At 41.0% G+C, this 18,385-nt stretch overlaps 1 protein-coding gene across 1 annotated transcript in view; it reads right to left on the reverse strand.

Moving 5' to 3' along the window:
• The window catches only part of LOC137436919 (uncharacterized), a 114,731-nt gene that overhangs the window by 9,063 nt on the left and 87,283 nt on the right, over positions 1–18,385 (reverse strand). The window contains exons 32-39 of the mRNA XM_068131154.2: positions 13,424–13,477; positions 10,790–10,843; positions 9,554–9,607; positions 9,085–9,138; positions 8,786–8,893; positions 8,623–8,676; positions 8,248–8,301; positions 3,673–3,834 (exon numbers count right to left, since the gene is read on the reverse strand). Coding sequence (XP_067987255.2) covers positions 3,673–3,834; positions 8,248–8,301; positions 8,623–8,676; positions 8,786–8,893; positions 9,085–9,138; positions 9,554–9,607; positions 10,790–10,843; positions 13,424–13,477 — 594 coding nt within the window. The remainder of the gene's footprint in view (positions 1–3,672; positions 3,835–8,247; positions 8,302–8,622; positions 8,677–8,785; positions 8,894–9,084; positions 9,139–9,553; positions 9,608–10,789; positions 10,844–13,423; positions 13,478–18,385) is intronic.

An 18,385-nucleotide genomic window follows, 5' to 3' on the forward strand; every position in this document is an offset into this window, starting at 1 on the left:
GTAGTGGTAGTGGTGATAACAGAAATTGTTATATAGAACTGAACTTATATTATTATTATATGCAGAAAATAACTTCATTTCTATATGCCCTGCAGTGGACAGGTTAATTGGTTTATGCACTGAAGGGGTCACCCTGGTGTGCACTGCTGTGTTCTGCCTCACTGAGTTGTTCAGGTATGATGTACTCAGCACAAGCTTCCGGTCGGCCCGGAGGTGGGGGTGCGGGGCCTGTCACGGAACGTCAAAACAAACGGCCTGCCGGGGCCGCCCAAAAGTCGGGCGTGAGGGGCGCGTCCACTAATGGAACGCCTCTCGCTTCCCAGATCGAGGGCCACGTGGTCAGGAGAACCTCGTCCCTTCCGGTCACACTTTGCCTATCGGCCGGCCTCGAAGACCGAAATTGTGACGGTGTCACCCAAAAAATTTGAAATTACGAAATTTGAAAAAATCTGAAGAAAAAAAATTACGGAATTTCAAGTGGCCCAATATCTGAAAATGTTCGCAACATATTAATGTACATTTGTGCCAAATTTGGTGCTTGTTTCACAAAATGCACAATTCTTTTGAATATTTGGGCTAAGCCGCCCCACGAGTAGGAGGAATAGCGCTGCAAACAAACAAACACTCACAAAGACAAACAAACACACACCGGTCCGTAAATTGTAGTTAGGATATACTTTATCTTCTTGCCACAAAAAGTATTTGTATCAAACTACCATTACCTTTCTGTAATAGTGCTTCTTAGCTTTCATTTTTAGATGACAGCTGACACAATATAGCATGCATTAGCATTGAATTTTCTAGTTGTACTTGCAAATGAGGATTATTGCAGAGTTCGAGATAATTGTCTAAGATGAACATCGATGTACACTTTTGCACCCATGTGACTGCACATTCATCCTATGGGGTGGTGATCCATGGAAATGCCTTGTGGATCTGTCTGTCTCTGACTAATTGAACTTCAGAAATAACAAACATTGTGGACTCGCCATTTGGAGAGGTTCTGAAATTGAACAGTAGAATCTTCAAGGATACACATTTCCTGGCGGATGATGCAGGATAGCCATAGATTCAGGCAGTCAGGAAGGTAGAGCAATTCTTGCGATATTTCTCATTTGGTATCTATTTTCAGGCCATTGTGAACACCTTTCTGGACAAAACACCACATTAAGGAGGTTGTGCTTGTTCTTTAGGACCATTTGACCCCAATTGATACAGAGTGCATAAATACAATGTTTTTCAGCCCTCTTGGAAGTCAGGGTCAAAGCGACTTGTACTGAGACTGTCAAGTGGAGCTTTTCTGTCATATCATCAGACATTATGAAGCCAACCCACAATCTTATTTAAATTAGATATTTCTGTATTTCATTTTTTATTATGTTGTAAATTGTCGAAAAAAAAATTCCACATTTGACAATATGGGGTGTTATGTGTAGATCAGTGACAAAAAAATCTCAATTTAATCCATTTTAAATACAGGCTGTAACATAAAAAATGGGAAAAAGTCAAGGGGTGTGAATACTTTCTGAAGGAACTGTATGTAGGAGTACAAGGACATGAGTAGACATCAGTGTATTTTAACGTGAATTAAAACAAGACCAAAAGTCTAACAGCGGCGTAGCCAGGCTTGTTCGATACTTTAGTTGAACATAGACGTACTGTCACACAAAACTGCCGCTACTTTAATATATAGAAGATATACTTTATACTCTAGTAACTTTGCAGTCACTACGAAGGGATTAGTGTTACAATTACATTTACTATAATATTAACATTACGTTATCATTATTAGGAAAATTATATTACGATAAATAACCAAGGCTAATTCCTTACTTCTGCGATTACACCGTTTATCATTGATTCATGAACCATACACCGCTTCAATCCATTAACTTTCCATTCACGACATTGGGATTAAAGTGTTATGGTTATATTTACTATATTATTATTATTATTATTATTATTAAAACGATACGACTGAAACGACGCACACTCTATTAAGAAACCGAGGCTTAATTTGTCCGAAGCGGTCCGAAGGTGAGGCATGAAGCCTAAGGCATAGGCCTTAGGCCGTTTTGCTGTACCGTTTTGTTGGAAGACCCGTAACGTCTATGCTTTCAATATTTTATGGTCATTTTAACAATCGGTTTGTTTGTGTTTCACACTGAATGAAAAACGTAAAAGGTAGAGCATGGCGATTGTGATATATGACAGATTCGACGATATGTTCAGCATAGGAATCAAAATGGCAGAGTGCGGAGTCAGCTGCCGTACCGCCGTAATTATATCAGACGTAATCACATCACCCTGTCATGTGACCAGATCCTCAGCTCTGATTGGTATACGTTTGAGGGGACATACGGACGGACAAACACTGTTCTAGACGGCTTTGCCCTATGGGCTATGCCGTTAAAAAAATGGATAAATACATAGATATCATGGGATTTTAACTTGGCATTTTCACCCCATCCTCCTGAAGTCTAGCACCACATTTAATTTATTTGATGAACCTTTGTTGCCTCTCCCTACAGGATTCATGATGTTAAGATACAAATATGGATTAGATTGCAAATTAACTAAATCTGCTGGTTGCATCATTTTCTGGAAGCGCGGCTGTGCCAATGATGCAGTACCCCCCTGTTACCAGTAAGCTGGTACGCATTTTGCCAACCTCAAAAGGATGACAGGCTGAGTCAACCCACCTGCTGTTATTTAATGGCACAACAAGGGCTCAAATTCGAGACCATAAGATCTTAAGCCAACACCAGGCTATTAGGATGATTATTTCGTTTAAAGGTTTAAGTTGTTGTGAAAGAACTTTGTAGAAAACGTCTGTTACAGATGTTATATGGAGAAGAAAAGGAGTTTGGTTTTTGTCAATCAATGTGGTTTATGTGATGGGAATAGAGCCTGTGATGGATGCTGTGAAAGAGGAACAGGTTGAGATGGTTTGGTCATGTGTTGAGGAAGGATGAAAGTGACTGATTGAGAAGAGTGATGGAAGTTAATGTAGAAGGAAGTAGAGGACGGGGAAGACCGAGAAAGACTTGGCTAAAGATGGTGGAAGAAGAAATGCGGGCAAGGGGGTTAACAAGGAGAGATGCAGAAAATAGGGCAAAATGGAGAAGATTGTCATGGGGGCCGCAAGGCTAACCCCCGCTCTAGCAGGGAACATGGCCTTAAAATGCATGTTGTTGTTGTAATGTGGTTTACGTGAGGCAACTGACTGAATGATTAACACAAGTATTGTATTTTACAATACAGATCCCCTAAACATGAATATATTTATGTCATTTGTTATTTACAAGGGTGAGGCTCATATAACTGAAAGTGGTACAAACTTCAAGGGAATGAACAATAAGGAAAATAGGAGAGGGTGAAGAGGAGGAAACACTCAAACTAAGTATATAATGGGTGAGTTAGCAAAGCTTAATGGGGGTATTAAATAACATGGGTCATTTCATTAAAAAAAGAAAAAAAGAAGAAGCTTTTTTTGACTGAATTCAGTCTTTTTTAACATTTTGCTCAACATATTGATTTTATTATGGAACTCAAATACCATGTGATTATTCTGTTGGTACGATATTATCTGTGCATTGTGAAAAACACAACGCAATGAAAAACGCACAATGCAAAACGAAAGCAAACATTCCGCAAAAATCAATTACTCACAGGAGGTCCGTCAGCTCCAGATTCTCCCCTTTCGCCCGAGGATCCTGGTTCTCCCTGAAGACCTGCCTCTCCTTCGCGACCGGCTGGACCTGTATCTCCCCTGATCCCTTTGGGGCCATTTTTCCCAGGGGGCCCTGGAGCCCCTGGAGGTCCAGGGTTACCCTGGAGTCAAGAAAAAACAAACGCAACCATTCCAAAACAATGTGAGGAGCACTTGCTAATGCTATATCTATTTGTAGCTTTTAGAGAATGCATTCTCCAAAAAATGGTGATTATAAGAGAAGACACTACAACAAATCAGTTGAAATCAGTCAACATGCAGGTTTAAATGTATTGATTAGACTGTGTGACCTCTCCGTCTTAACACTTGTGATATGATTGTCCTCAAAGTTGTGCATGTTCTCCAGCTGGGTTTTTTTAGGACAAAGTTTTGAGCAAAGTGACACAGGGTAGGAGCTAACTCACTGACAGTGGACACAACAAGGTGGTGAAAGAACAGGAGGAGAGAGAAGAGGGAAAAATCCGTATCAACTTCGAAGGAGGCTTAGATGGTTAATGAGGAAATAAAATAACAAAAAGATTATGGGGAGGGAAGGAAAGAAGATGGATGACTTTTGTGCTGGGGCACCACCAACTAGAAGCCTTGGAGGGAGGAGTGGCCTTGAACAAATTGGGGGAGAATGTTTCACAAGTGGGAGTAAAGAGGAACAATGGAGTGAATGTTGGCAGTTGGAAGAGCAGTTGACTGACCAAACTCAGATGCTGACTGACCATCCTGACAATGGTGGGTATATAATCTATACCTTTAGACGATCTTACCTGGTGGTTTAGGGTGGTAATGCCTTTTCACGAGATTGACGAGCTCTTCATACGACTTGTGGGAAGGTTTGTCAGGAGCAAGAAGATCCTTGATGAGGCTGTACGTCGGGGACCCGCAGACAGTCAGTAATAAATCCTTCCAGTGTTTTAATTGTGAAAATAAATATATGGGTTCGATTGATGTTCCTATTGAAGAGGCAGGGTAAAAATGCAAGTTTTGCCTGGACTGATAGACATGTTGTGAGTAATAGACCAGAAATCAGATTCTTTGGTCAGAATCTAATTTCCGAGGTTATTGTTTTGGTCAGCAGACGAGGAAAGCATTTCTGCCTGCCTCTCAATGTGACGTGAAATTACACAATATGATGTTGAATCATCTGAAAAGAATGAAAGGACGAAAGGATTTCATGGGCGTCGGAGTGGTCATCAATGTTCCCCGGAACAGGACTGGGACGTCATTGAACTGATTTGGAGCACTCCATCCTCCACTCGTAGAGGAGATGAGAATATTCGATTGAGAGCTCCATGCTAACTGTTTGAGTCGAGAAAATCAGCAAGCCAGAGAAGAATGTGGCCTTGCATTCCAGGGGCAGAAAGCTTGGCAAGCAGAACAGTGTGCCAAACTGTTTATTGCTCAACATATATGTTTACAGATAAAAGGTCTGACCTCTTCCTTGAGATTCAGGGCCAGCATCCATTGTTGAGAGAGAAGCAGCAGCATATCCAAAATTGAATGGCTTGAAGGGAATTCAAACAGATCATAATAGATGAGGCCATTTGAGAAATGGAAAGACTTAATGTCGGTGGTAATGATAGATTGTTAGATTTGATGACTTTGCTTATAAATGAAAGTAAGCTAAATGATATTATTGGTCCTCGTGGTATTGGAAAGATAAATGAGAATGGTCAAAGCATTTTGGAACTTTGCAGTAATCATTCGCTCCATATCACAAACCGTTTCTACCAAGGGAAATGGAGGAGTAAGGTAGCCTGCAACACCCACGTCAAATACTCTGGCACCACCTTGACCACATAATCAGGTGGAACTTTATTGGTTCCGTTTATTGTCATATAAGTCATAGAGGAAGCATGCACAGTATCAACTGTGACGTTTTGAACATGCACTATGTGCACTGCGAGGCCACAATCACATGTTGTAAGTCTCATTGTTCAAAACATACATCAGTCCAAAAGCCTCTTCTGCAACCTTCATATGCAGCGCCTGGCTGTGAGTAGCATTACTGGCTGAAGGGGAGTGGGAATCTGCTGCTGATGCAATTCCCCCTGTAGGTTACGGAAGGAATTTGAAATTTTGGCCATGTTGCCGGTGATAGCTGCACTACACTTTGTGAAGAACACCGTGGGATTTCCAACGTCCCCCTACTCATTCTGGCAGACGGGACGCCCAGTTTAGCATCCATCCGAGGGAGGACGCACACATTGTTGACTCGCCCTACCTGCGTGGCACCAGGATGACATTTTGTACCTAGGGCCTAGATTCAAACAAAGGCGAGATGGCTCAGAGGAAAGTTTGCATACCTTTAGGCCATCCTGCCAGCCAATCTAATTGCTCAACACTGCCAACACAAAATATTCTGAAGATGTGCCTACATTTCAAACACTTCCTGAAGACAAATTATCCAGGGCACAGATATCACAAAGCAGCAAATATGAAAAGTGGACACGCCTTTGTGATGCTCTCTCTGATATAGCAACTGAAGTCTTTGGCCAACTCACGAGGACTCAACCCAACTGCGTCACAGCAAGTGCAGGGAGTTTGGAACTAGTTATTGAAGTGAAGCACCCTGAACAAATGAATTCCTTAGTAAACCCATCCCAATAAAAATTTGAAAAAACGCAGACAATCTCGCCATCCTGTTTAGTGTGAGACAAATTGTATTCAGCAGTTCTGACTGAGCCTGTGTGAACATATCTAGAAATGGTCTGAAAAAGGTGACCTTCAAGGTCAATACAATGGTATCAATGAGGCATTTGGAGCAGTTCTAAGGAAAAGACTGCACCACCTTTTGACACTACTGGAAACCTCATTTCCAATCATGCTGACCTTCACTCAAGTATGGTGGAGAAAAGATCATATTTATATTCCATCGTGTTCTTTCCTCATGCTGGATATAATGTTTGCATGTCACAGGATCTAGGAGATGCAAAACTGCTAGCACTTTATAAAATCATTGGAGACCGCAGAAACTGTGACAATTATCGAGATATTTCCATTATCCGTACAATTGTCTGAACTTTGACGCATCTTCTCCAGCGACTCCAGATACCATCTCATTGTATATATCCTTAAAGCCAATGAAGTTTAAGATCTGGCAGGTCCATCATTAATAATCTTGGTCGAGTCACATCGATTATGAGAAATGTCTTAACAGTTTCCTTCTTCGTTGCTTATAATATTGTGTCATATCCTAGGTATTAGAAGATGTGACAAAGTATCTGACAGCCATTCTCGACAGGTGAAAGACATCAAATATTAACGCCATCCTGAGAAAGGTGGCTGTGATGGGCATGGCATGGAAGATGGGCACTTTCCCAAGGAAATTTTCTATGGTGAGCTTTCAAATGCTCCACGGGGAGTAGGGCATCCCAAATTAAGATTCAAGGATGTCCTGAAAAGAGAGATGCAGCAGTTTGACATTTATCCATTCAATTTGGAGGAGGTAACTGACAAATTATATCAGTGGAGACCTGCCCTACACTAAGTAACTTCAGTAGCAAATCAGAAGTTTATTCAAGATAAGACAGTAAAGAGAGATGTTGGAAAGAAGCCAAAGACTGTGATCGGGCACAGACATGTTTCCAAACACTGTGGCAGAAACTGCATATTCATTCGAGCAGTGGTTGAGGAGGATTGAGGGTGAGAATTTGCTTACGTTGGAGATAACTGCCATTTGTTTACACTCTGCATATCAAGTTATATTTGCGAATCCTGAGCTCAGAGATATTCAGGCACATGTCACGGCCAGGATGGATGGAGGAATGGTTAAAAGGATGATGAAAAGCATTGCTGTAAATTGCTTAGGGCTGTGATTTTGAAAACAGCCCATTTCGGAACTTTTTGGAATTAGTGTGTGGAAGAGGAAGAAGCAAAAATATTCATGGTTGTGAGCAAAACAAAGAAAAGCGAGAGAGAGTGTGAGAGAGAAAGAGAGAAAGAGAGAAAGAGAGAAAGAGAGAAAGAGAGAAAGAGAGGAAGAGAGAGAAAGAGAGAAAGAGAGAAAGAGAGAAAGAGAGAGAGAAAGAGAGAAAGAGAGAAAGAGAGAAAGAGAGAGAAAAGAGAGAGAAAGAGAGAAAGAGAGAGAGAGAAGAGAGAGAGAGAGAGAGAGAGAGAGAGAGAGAGAGAGAAAGGCCGTGGATAAGGCCGTGGATAGTCTTGGACACACGCTCTGGACTGCATAGTCGTGGGTACACTATTGTAACTCCCACGATTGAAATCGATAGAAAACGGCAAAACATATGCAGGACTATGACCTGAAAGAGATTCAAGGTAATTATCAGTGCATGTAATGATCAACAACAGCTGGAGGAGATCCAAAACAGCATCCTTAACTTTAGAGGTCATTCTCTAGGAGCAGGTAGAACCATGTCCACACGTGGAAGAATCTGGGATTGGAATTATTTGTTTTCTAATCTCAGCTTGTCTCCATCGTTGACTGCCCACTTTCACTCAAATTATTTTATACTGTCATTAGATCTCCTAAAAAAGCTAATTGTAAATGTTTTGTTTGCACTTACATTCGGACCCGGGGGACCAACTCTTCCTGCTGAGCCAGGGAAACCTGTGACACCCTGAAATAACAGCCTGTTAGTGAGAAGATTGAATTGAAACATCATCCATAGGTAATGCAAAATAAAGCAATGCGAACATCTATTTCCATTGTCATTGAGCTGTTTAAGCAACTACCCATTTCTGACTTGTGACACAAGACATGGAATCAGCTTGAGCAAGGGAAAAATGGCCAATGATACACCATTTTATAATAATTATTGGTAAAACTCATTTTTCTCTTTCCAAAACATTAGCAACTAACTGTACAAAAGCAAAACATTTTATAAATTACGAAATATTCAGTTTCATGTCACCATAAACATCATTTCATAAGAACTTACAGGAGGTCCCTTTGCTCCACGAGCTCCCTTTTGTCCACCAACACCAGTTGGGCCCTATGGGAAGGAAATAATGCAAATCTTGTGATGCCCATCACATACAATAATTCAACCGACTTCGTTTATATGCATTTGTTAATGCCACGATTGAGTTGAGATGGTCTACCTGAGGTCCAGGGGCTCCTGATGATCCTTGAGGACCCTGAGAACCTGCTTCTCCTTTTTGGCCACTTGGTCCCCTCTCGCCCTTCGCACCTGGTTGACCGTCAGCACCCTGCAGACAATTCAATTATGGAGAACATGTAGGCATTTCATCTTGTACTCTTTCTTATTGCTGCAAAAAGGCCTCCCAGGACAATTCAATAAGGTAGCAAAGATGCCAGACTTTATATGGAAAGAAAAAACTCCCTAGATTAGATGAATTTCCACCTAGGTGAACTACCATTTTAGACTACAATCACTCACTGGTGGGCCAGCAAATCCAGCAACTCCTGAAGGTCCAGTCTCACCACGCTCACCCTGTTTTTTTTTTTGACAAAATGAGAAAGATGTCAAATATTTGAAAAAAAATCAACGTCACCTGATTGTTATTTTTCACATAGATACTTAACGTGTATAGAGAGAGAGGGCGGGGGAGAGAGAGAGAGGGGGAGAGAGAGAGAGAGAGAGAGAGAGAGGGGGAGAGAGAGAGAGAGAGAGAGAGAGAGAGAGATAGAGAGATAGAGAGAGAGAGAGAGAGGAAAAGGTGGATAGTCATGAACACAGTCTGGAAGAAAACAAAAGGTATGTGAGAAGAAAACAAAGATTTGTTTCATATAACAGATTATTGTCCACAGTACAGTCCAACACACTGTTGGCATTTCAAAGTACATATTAGTTATTTAGGCCATATCAAAGTGAGAGTGAGGCATATTTTTAGGTTTGTTGAACTTACCGGGGCTCCTCGAGAACCTGCAGGACCTTGTGGGCCTACACGACCTGATTCTCCCTATAATGAAAGAAGAAACATTCAATGGGCTCCAAGAGATTTGCATATGCAGTTTACCTGCTATCAAAGTTAGGAATCATGATTCTGATCCATCGAGCAAATGAATAGGACTATTTGCATACAATTCAATGATGAACGAGATCTGCTTGTTGGATTATTTCAGAGGTGCAATTATGCCGCTGATGCAATGCCCCAGTAGATAAGAGTAATAATTTAGAACTTGTAACAACCTAATCTTTACAGTGTAATTTACTAAAGGTGATTTTGATTGATTCTGATAACTCAACTAATCCTGATTGCAGACAAAGATGGTGTCAATAATACCTGAAAATGGTATTTTTGTCTGGTGACAATAATTATTCAAGATTCCTTGAGAATGAGCACATCACTATTGCCAGACATGGTGCAGAAGTCAAATACAGATGAAGCACATTCCACAAGACATTAACAATTAAAGACTGCTTCAACTACTGCAAGAGGACTTTGGGTCATATTTGAGGTCAACAGATCCTATTTGTAAAATTCAGGAAGTATTTTATATAAACAAAAGTAAACTTGAGGAGGTCATGTTTCATCCAGCTGATGCAGATGGGACCATCAACATAAAGTAACATTTTCTGATCTCAAAGGTCCTTAACACCACCAACACCAAAGGTGCCCTTAAATGCATGTATAATTATAGAGCAGTCTGTACTATATACAACAACAACAACAACAACAGGCATTTTAAGGCCATTTTCCCTGCTAGAGCGGGGGTTAGCCTTGCGGTCCCCATGACAATCTTCTCCATTTTGCCCTATTTTCTGCATCTCCACTTGTTAACCCCCTTGCCGGCATTTCTTCTTCCACCACCTTAAGCCAAGTCCTTCTCAGTCTTCCCCATCCTCTACTTCCTTCTACATTCATTTCCATCACTCTTCTCAACCAGTCACTTTCATCCTTCCTCAACGCATGACCAAACCATCTCAACCTGTTTCTCTTCACAGCAAGTCTGTACTGTATATTAAAGAAAAATCACCTGATGGATTGGGAAATTCAATAATAGGACCATACTACTCAAAAAAGAATAAGAAAAATATAAAACAAATAAAAGTACCAATGCCATTCCCTGTGGTTAAAGTTTAGGGGTTCATCGAGTGACAGCAAACAGCAATGGTTAAAAATAAACATTTCTCAACAAACCTTTTCTCCAGTAGCTCCAGCAGGACCAGGAGGGCCGAGAGGACCCGTCAGTCCCTGAAAAAGGTGCAAAATAAGTTAGCGATACAAGTTCATCTTTTGGAGGTTCCACAAATGGCAAGGAGGGCTTGAAGCATCTGGGTGTCTAAAAGGAGCATTTCACAGTCATCGCTCCCACTTTGAAATATTGACAAAACTTTGATCCACAGTGACAAAATATTATCTTGGCTATGCCGCTCCAGTTCCCAAGATCTCTTTGTAACATGAAAATATGCTTGCGATGTTTTGTCCAAATATACAGCACTGGTGCAACAAATCTTCCATTACGGCCAAAAAGAGGACGACATGCATATGAGCTTGTAATAGAACTCATACACAAACAAACTAATCATGATTGGATAACAGACACAATGCCTACCACATATATGTAAAATACATTGTCACATGCTATTTTTGCATACAATATCAAAGTTCATTATCGTAATTGGCTATTAAAGTCTAACTGTGACCGGTTGAAGACCAATAAATGGCTTTAACTTTCTACATCTGTCAACAATACCGCTTAGAGATTACCATCAAAGTCAGTGAAACGTCTTGCTTTCTCAAAGCATGCATTGTTTTTGTGAATGCAGGTATCACGGCACATGGAAGAGAAGAATAATGAGCAAAGAGTCAACAGACGCGAAATAAGGCCAAGGGAAAACAGTAGGACGAGGACAGATGGTTTGTATCACAGCACAAGAGGATGAAATGAAGGTAAATGGTGCGAATAGGGTAACAGCAGATGTAGTAAACCTCAGAGATAAAATGGGAGAGACAATGAGGTTGTGGTGATCAAAAAACCTTGGAGGGAAGAGCTTGAGACAACAAAATAACGAAGACAGTTCCGTAGACAAGAGAAGAGTGGGATTACTGAATGGAGGTGACCACCATTTTTAATCAGATACACAAAAACATACGTGGTTCCCCCTGCATTCCAACATCGAAGTGCAATGTGTGATTGGCTCGGTTTATCGAGATCTATTGTACTAGAACAATGAGAATTAGAACTGTGAGCAGTGATGATAGGCTTTCAGGCAAAATGGCCGCCATACCACGTGACTGATGACGTCATCATTTTCAATAAATTTTTGTCATGGGTAGTCGATCATCTATCTATAATTCCAGTAATCTCTGTGTGTGTGTGTGTCTGTGTGTGTGTATGCGACCGCTGTTTCTCGACAACTACCGGTCCGATATACTTGAAACTTGCCAGGTATATTGCTGGGGACCCGAGGATGTGCCTTTTCAAGGTTTGAAATTAATCGGACAAGTAGTTACCGAGCTATGGCGATTTCTTTACCAAACTCCGCAAGCCGTTCGCTTTGGACCAAACCATTTCATGTAAATAGAGGGGGGGGATTGTCACCGTACTCGCAAGCCGTTCGCTTTGGACCAAACCATTCCATGTAAATAGAGGGGGGGGGGGGATTGTCACCGTACTCGCAAGCCGTTCGCTTTGGACCAAACCATTTCATGTAAATAGAGGGGGGGGATTGTCACCGTACTCGCAAGCCGTCCGCTTTGGCTTTGCGAATGGACCAAACCATTTCATGTAAATAGAGGGGGGGGATATAATTTTAGATATATATATAGTACGGGCATGCCCTAGTATCTGTAAATTTTGGTTAGGATTGGTTAAGTGGTTCTGGAGATGTAAATTTTTTAACATTAACTCCAAGATGGCTGCCATACCATGTGTCTGATGATGTCATAGTTGAGAATATTTTTTTCCCCATGGGTAGTTGATCACACATATGAAGTATCGGATTGATCTGTTCAGCAGTTCTGGAGAAAAGATAATTGAACTTTTTTGCTTAAATTCAAGATGGCGGCCAAAGCACGTGAGCGATGACGTTTTCTTTTTTTTCGCAAACTTCTATCCCAATGTCTGGTCGATCATATCTGTAAAATTTTGCGTTGATCCTTTCAGCGGTTTTGGAGAAGATGTTTAAAGTTTATGACGTCATAGACAATGGCAGCCAATGTAAGTCAAAATTGCAAAACAAAATTAATGATGCCCTAAGTTACATTAGTATCTATAATGAGTTAAAGTTCTGTAGAGCTAGCTATAACGGTTTTTCTGAAATCGTCTCCACAAAATGTGATCGAATAATAATCCTTAGAAGAACAATAGGCTTCCAGTGGGAACCTCACAGGAAACCTAATGATTTAGATCAAAACCCAATTGCAAGGCTTTTTAAAATCAGCACTATTATCCCATCATAGAATTGCTACTTTATGTCACACCAGTAAAGTAATAAGATGCCCTTGATATACCCTTTTAACAACGCACCTATAACATGGCTGAAATCAGGTCTGGTTTATCTAATATCTAATTCTGCACGTAAAGGCTCCGGCATGAGCCTGAGAATGTGTAAACAAATAAATGCCCCAAAACCTTGGATGTCACCACATGTATTGGAGACTCCTCCATAGATTCTCTGAAGACAGTCAAAATATCCTGTTATCTATCCATTAGCTTAGGTCAGATAGTCCAATCTATAACTATAACAAAATCGTCAATAGCTTCCACCTTGTTTTTGTTGGCCTATGCAAGTTATATGAGGCCTATGCAGGTTCAAGCATCAAACTCACCCGACCACCATCCTTTCCAGGAGCACCCTCAGGTCCAACTTCACCAGCATCTCCCTGGTGGATATAGGTTGTGTCGGTAAAGAACGTTCATATGAAGCACAAACTCAACATTTAGACATGTTAAAAAGTCCATGGAAGCATCTGTTTCTCGCTTCTGATCGCGTGCATTGTACAACCAATCATAGACCCATAAAGGTCTATTTTATATGATTACAGCTACAATGTCCTCTTAATACCTTTCCTATTAATCTGTCAGCTATCCTACACTACCGAGCTCTTCCCAGATGCATGTGTTCTTCATGTAACTCCCTCCTGTTATTAAAGCTCTCAAAATTATTGGAACCTCCAGTGACGAGGCCGAAGCACAACTCCATTGCTCTCACATTGCTGGCAGGTCAGTGGTTTATCTGCTTTCTACCATCCAGACTGACCCTAAAATCCAGGCTGACTGAACACTTCAACTCTTTTATTGCTCAATTCTCCCATGTATGTAACCACCTAACAACCCGACATCCAATCCTTACCTGTAATATTTTCTACCATCATTAATACCACCGATCCCAACCCTCTTCCTTGCAGGTTACAGTGTTTCCTCTTTTCCTGTTCGCTCATTCCCTTGCTTGTTGTATCTGCTGTCCCACAGTCACGATGTTGCCTTTTGTCCGAGTCACATAACTACTGAACTGGACTCAATTGGGTTTTTTATCCAAAAAATTAAAACCCCCCCTGAGGCTTACTGAATTTCAAGAAATAAAAAAATTCAAATCTTTAACCTCTGAATTGAAATAGAGAAAGCCTACATCCCCTGGGATGCCCACTCCAGTGTTCCTACCATTCGGTGGTTGTCCAATTTATCATTTGGTGATACCAGCCACTGTGCTGGTAATGTTGAATTTGATTCATGCATTCCAAAGTTAAAGAAAATGTAATTTCCTCAACATTGATTTTTAAGATTACATATTTTATAGGAATGTCTGTTTGCTTTTGTGGGTTCTCCTAACATGGCACAGGTATGGTTATAAAAACGATTTAACCCTTTTATGCAGTGATTGCGCCTCAGGGACCCACATGGTTTTTTTTTGTTGCAAAAACTATGCTGTACAATTTTTTTTGGAATGAGCCTCATTTTCAACGACTTTCATGTTACACAAAATTCAGTGACATAAAAAAACCATATACAGACATATACATTCGAAATAAAAGGATTAGTGAATCATAATTTTGAGCAAATACTCCTCCATGAGCCTCAACTTTTTAGAGAAAAAAAAAGTTGAAAAACCAAGAACAAAAAGTTTTTTTGCAAAAAAAAAAAAAGATTCATTACTTGTATGGGATTCTTCCAACTAATAGGATCAATGATTCACATTTTCTGAGCGAATACATATCCATGAGCATCGACTTGGATTGAAAAAGGATATGAAAGAAAAAAATGGATAAAAAGTTTTTTTAAACATTACACGAATACATTCGTTGGGCCTTCGAGGCCCAATGGCTGCGTATATGTAGGATTTTTGACGCTTGCATCTAAGAGTTAAAAAGCCTATGGATCATTATATCACATACTTATATATGTAGAGGATGAGCTGGAAAATAAACTTAAATAATGTGATAAAAAAGCGAAATTTGACATCACAGCGATGCAGTTTATCTCATAATAAACGTTCTTCTGGGTAAGCTGGCCCCCAATAGTTGAGGACGGTTAGTTCTTGAATATCAAAAGCTGCAGAGTGCTCTTGAGGGAGTGGTAGCGACCCAGTGTCTGTTGCTGTCAGCCTGATATAATCTGGAGAACCTGATTATTATATCACAGGAAAATAACATTAGGAGACATCAACACACTTTTACATGAATAAAAAGGATATTATGGAGACGATGAACAAATCACCACAAGATATGGGATTTGTACCTACCAGCCAAGTCTGGAAGTTATTAAGAAAGAGATCAGATGGGATTGCGGACCAATGGAGGTTGATCTGCTACATCTTACTATAATTCACCAAATGTCCGTCTGTCTGTTCGAAGGTACTGCAAAAACGGCTCAACCGATCGCAACGATATTTTGGGTTGGTATTCCTGGGAGCCCTGGGAGTAAAATAGGCTATATTGTTTTTCCAGTTTTTCCAATTTTTTCAAGTTTTCCACTTTTTCCAAACACGATGGAATAATACTTACCGATATGAACAGTGATGTGGCTTTTGTTGAAATTCTACAAATACTGTTTATTCTACGTACCAGGAGAGAGTAGATCGACTCCTGACGAACTCTTCCTATATAAACGTGCGGCTCCGACATAACATGGCAGCGTGTGCAAAGCGACTGAGAAACAGGTGTAGCAGCCGCTTCCGTGTTACAGATTCGGCGCGCATTCACACATAAACGTGCGACTGAGAAAGACGTGTAGCGGCCGCTTCCATTTTGCAGAATTCAATCTTTTTTCAAAATGGGCGCCATGTACTGTTTAGATTCTGATGATTTGCGTGTGATATGATTCAACGGATGTTTATATGAATCGTTTAAAATAAAATAAAAAGCCTTCAATTTCTGATATTTTGCCTTTTCATTTGGGCCTCCCAATTGAAGCCCCGCCCGTAAGGGCGGGTACCGTTGCTAGTATTTTATGATTGCATTATCTATCATATAGAACACAGTCAGTTTGTGTGTTTGTACAGATGTCTGTTCCCCTTCATTAGGGAAGGTTTTAGAGGCCAATCTTTAACATCAATGTGTGTTCACTACGGTCTATTTTTGAGGACAAAACAAACTCAAAAAGCTTCTTTTTTTTTTTTTTTTTTTTTTTGTATACAAGATCGAGGCTCGTGAAAGAGCGAAGAGAGCGAAGAGCGAAGAGAGCGAAGAGAGCTTCGTGAAAGAGCGAAGATTTCCCATAAAAGAGTAATTATGTTTCTTATATTGGAATTGTGGACGGTGGCTTGCAAACCGAGCCTCAAGGGCGGTGAAGAGAAGCGTTTTTTTTTTTTTCAATAAAAATAAATACAAGGCTCCTACATGTCATGGCCGATCACAGTCCCTGTCCAACTCACACTCCCATGAGATATGTGGAAACCCAGTGGAAATGAAACTCTCAGTGACCATAAGCAGCCTAATTGTGCGAAAACCACCCTAAAGCAATTATCTTCTTCCTGGTGCATATTATATACACATAGTTAAAAAGTAAATAATGGTTGTTTTCTTTCACAATCTCTTGAGATTCCTGGAACTCCTCAGACAAAGACCTTTAATAATGGCATGGGTTTTACCGTCCTTGGTTGAGTCATTTAAAATAAAAGTCAGGAATAATAGCAAGGACCTGCGGAAACCTCTGTGGGGGAAAAAGCCCTTGCTTGAGAGAATGCCATATAGTTATTTGGGGGGTGTATAAGGCAACAGTCCGCTGCCTCGATCGCTCTAGAAACAAATAATAACCTGGGTTTGAAGAAAAAACATGCCCACTGCCTATGTGCAAATATATATATAATATACAGACTTGGCATTTAATATGGAATTTTTTTTTTGTGGGGGTGAACTTACTTTTCAAGATGTCTTATAACCAAAAGTTCATTGGAATTATGTTGAAATTATTCTAGATTTTGTTAATGCGACCTTTAAAAGAAACAAAAACCACATTTGACATTTCGAAACAAATAAATTGATCCTTGAAAGTGATGTAAACTAATATCGACCTCAATTCATGGACAGTACTGTGTTAAACTTCTGTACGTTTTCCAGAATTATCTCTTTATTTTGCACATTAGCCAAAATTTTTTTTAACAAAAACAAAAGTTAAATTACGACTCGGATTACGGACAGTAAAATTACAGTTCAGTACTTCGTGTAACCCCCACGAGCATTCAGGAGAGCATGTACACGTTGAGGCACGTACACGCTGTTCATGAGATTTGCCAAGGTTTGGACAGGAATCGCTTGCCATGCAGTGACAATAGCCTGCTGCAATTCACGCACGGAGGTCGGCTGCTGGTCCAAGTGGTCGATTTGACGCGTTAATTCTGCCCACAAGTTCTCGATCGGATTCATATCCGGGGACATGGCAGGCCACTCCATATGCTCGACACCACGGTCAGCAAGAAAGTGTTGGATCATGCGAGCACGATGAGGCCGTGCATTGTCATCTTGGAAGACAAAGTTTCCTCGAAAGGCTGCACGAGCAAATGGAAGCAATGTTTCTTCCAGAATGGCCCTGTACTTGAACTGGTTCAGGTTTCCATTCAAAACAACCAGGTCAGTTTTGCCCCCTGCATGAAAAGCAGCCCAAACGGTCACCCCACCACCTCCAGCTTGGACTCCTGGCACTATACAATCTTTGTTGTCGGCTTCATGCACTTGTCTGCACACTCGGACGTGGCCATCTTGACGATAGACCAGAAATCTAGACTCGTCACTGAAGATCACGTGATTCCAGTGTCCTGGGTGCCATTGACGGTGCTCTCTGGCCCACTGCAATCGGCACTGGCGGTGTTGTCTGGTCAGGCGTGGCTTTCTCAGGGAACGCCTGGCACGATAGCCTGCTTGAACCAGTCGTTGGTTGACTAGCCTTCTGGATACAGGCACATTTGTCAGTTGCTGCCACTCAGCCCTAAGCCGATTAGCTGACTTGGTACGGCCATTGCGGACTAACCGGTGCAGCTGGCGATCATCCCTCCTTGTGGTTCTGCGGGGATGTCCTGGCCTCGGTATTGGAGTAGGGACACTCCTCTGAGCATTTCGTTTCAGGATCTTTGACACCTGACCTTGAGTGATGCCATACTTCCGAGCAATAGCACGCTGTTTCATGCCAGAATTTCGTAAAGACACCACTCCATGACAAACAGCATTGTCAAGTTGACGGACCATCTCCAGAGGAAGCGGCAATAACTTTTGGAGACGTGCAGCAGTTGTTTTCCACTAATACAGAATGCAACAACCCTTGTATACCTGACTGTGAAGTCAATCATCAAATGCACCTGT

This window comes from Myxine glutinosa, chromosome 1, assembly GCF_964187855.1.
Source record: "Myxine glutinosa chromosome 1, kmMyxGlut1.1, whole genome shotgun sequence".
Taxonomy (NCBI): domain Eukaryota; kingdom Metazoa; phylum Chordata; class Myxini; order Myxiniformes; family Myxinidae; genus Myxine; species Myxine glutinosa.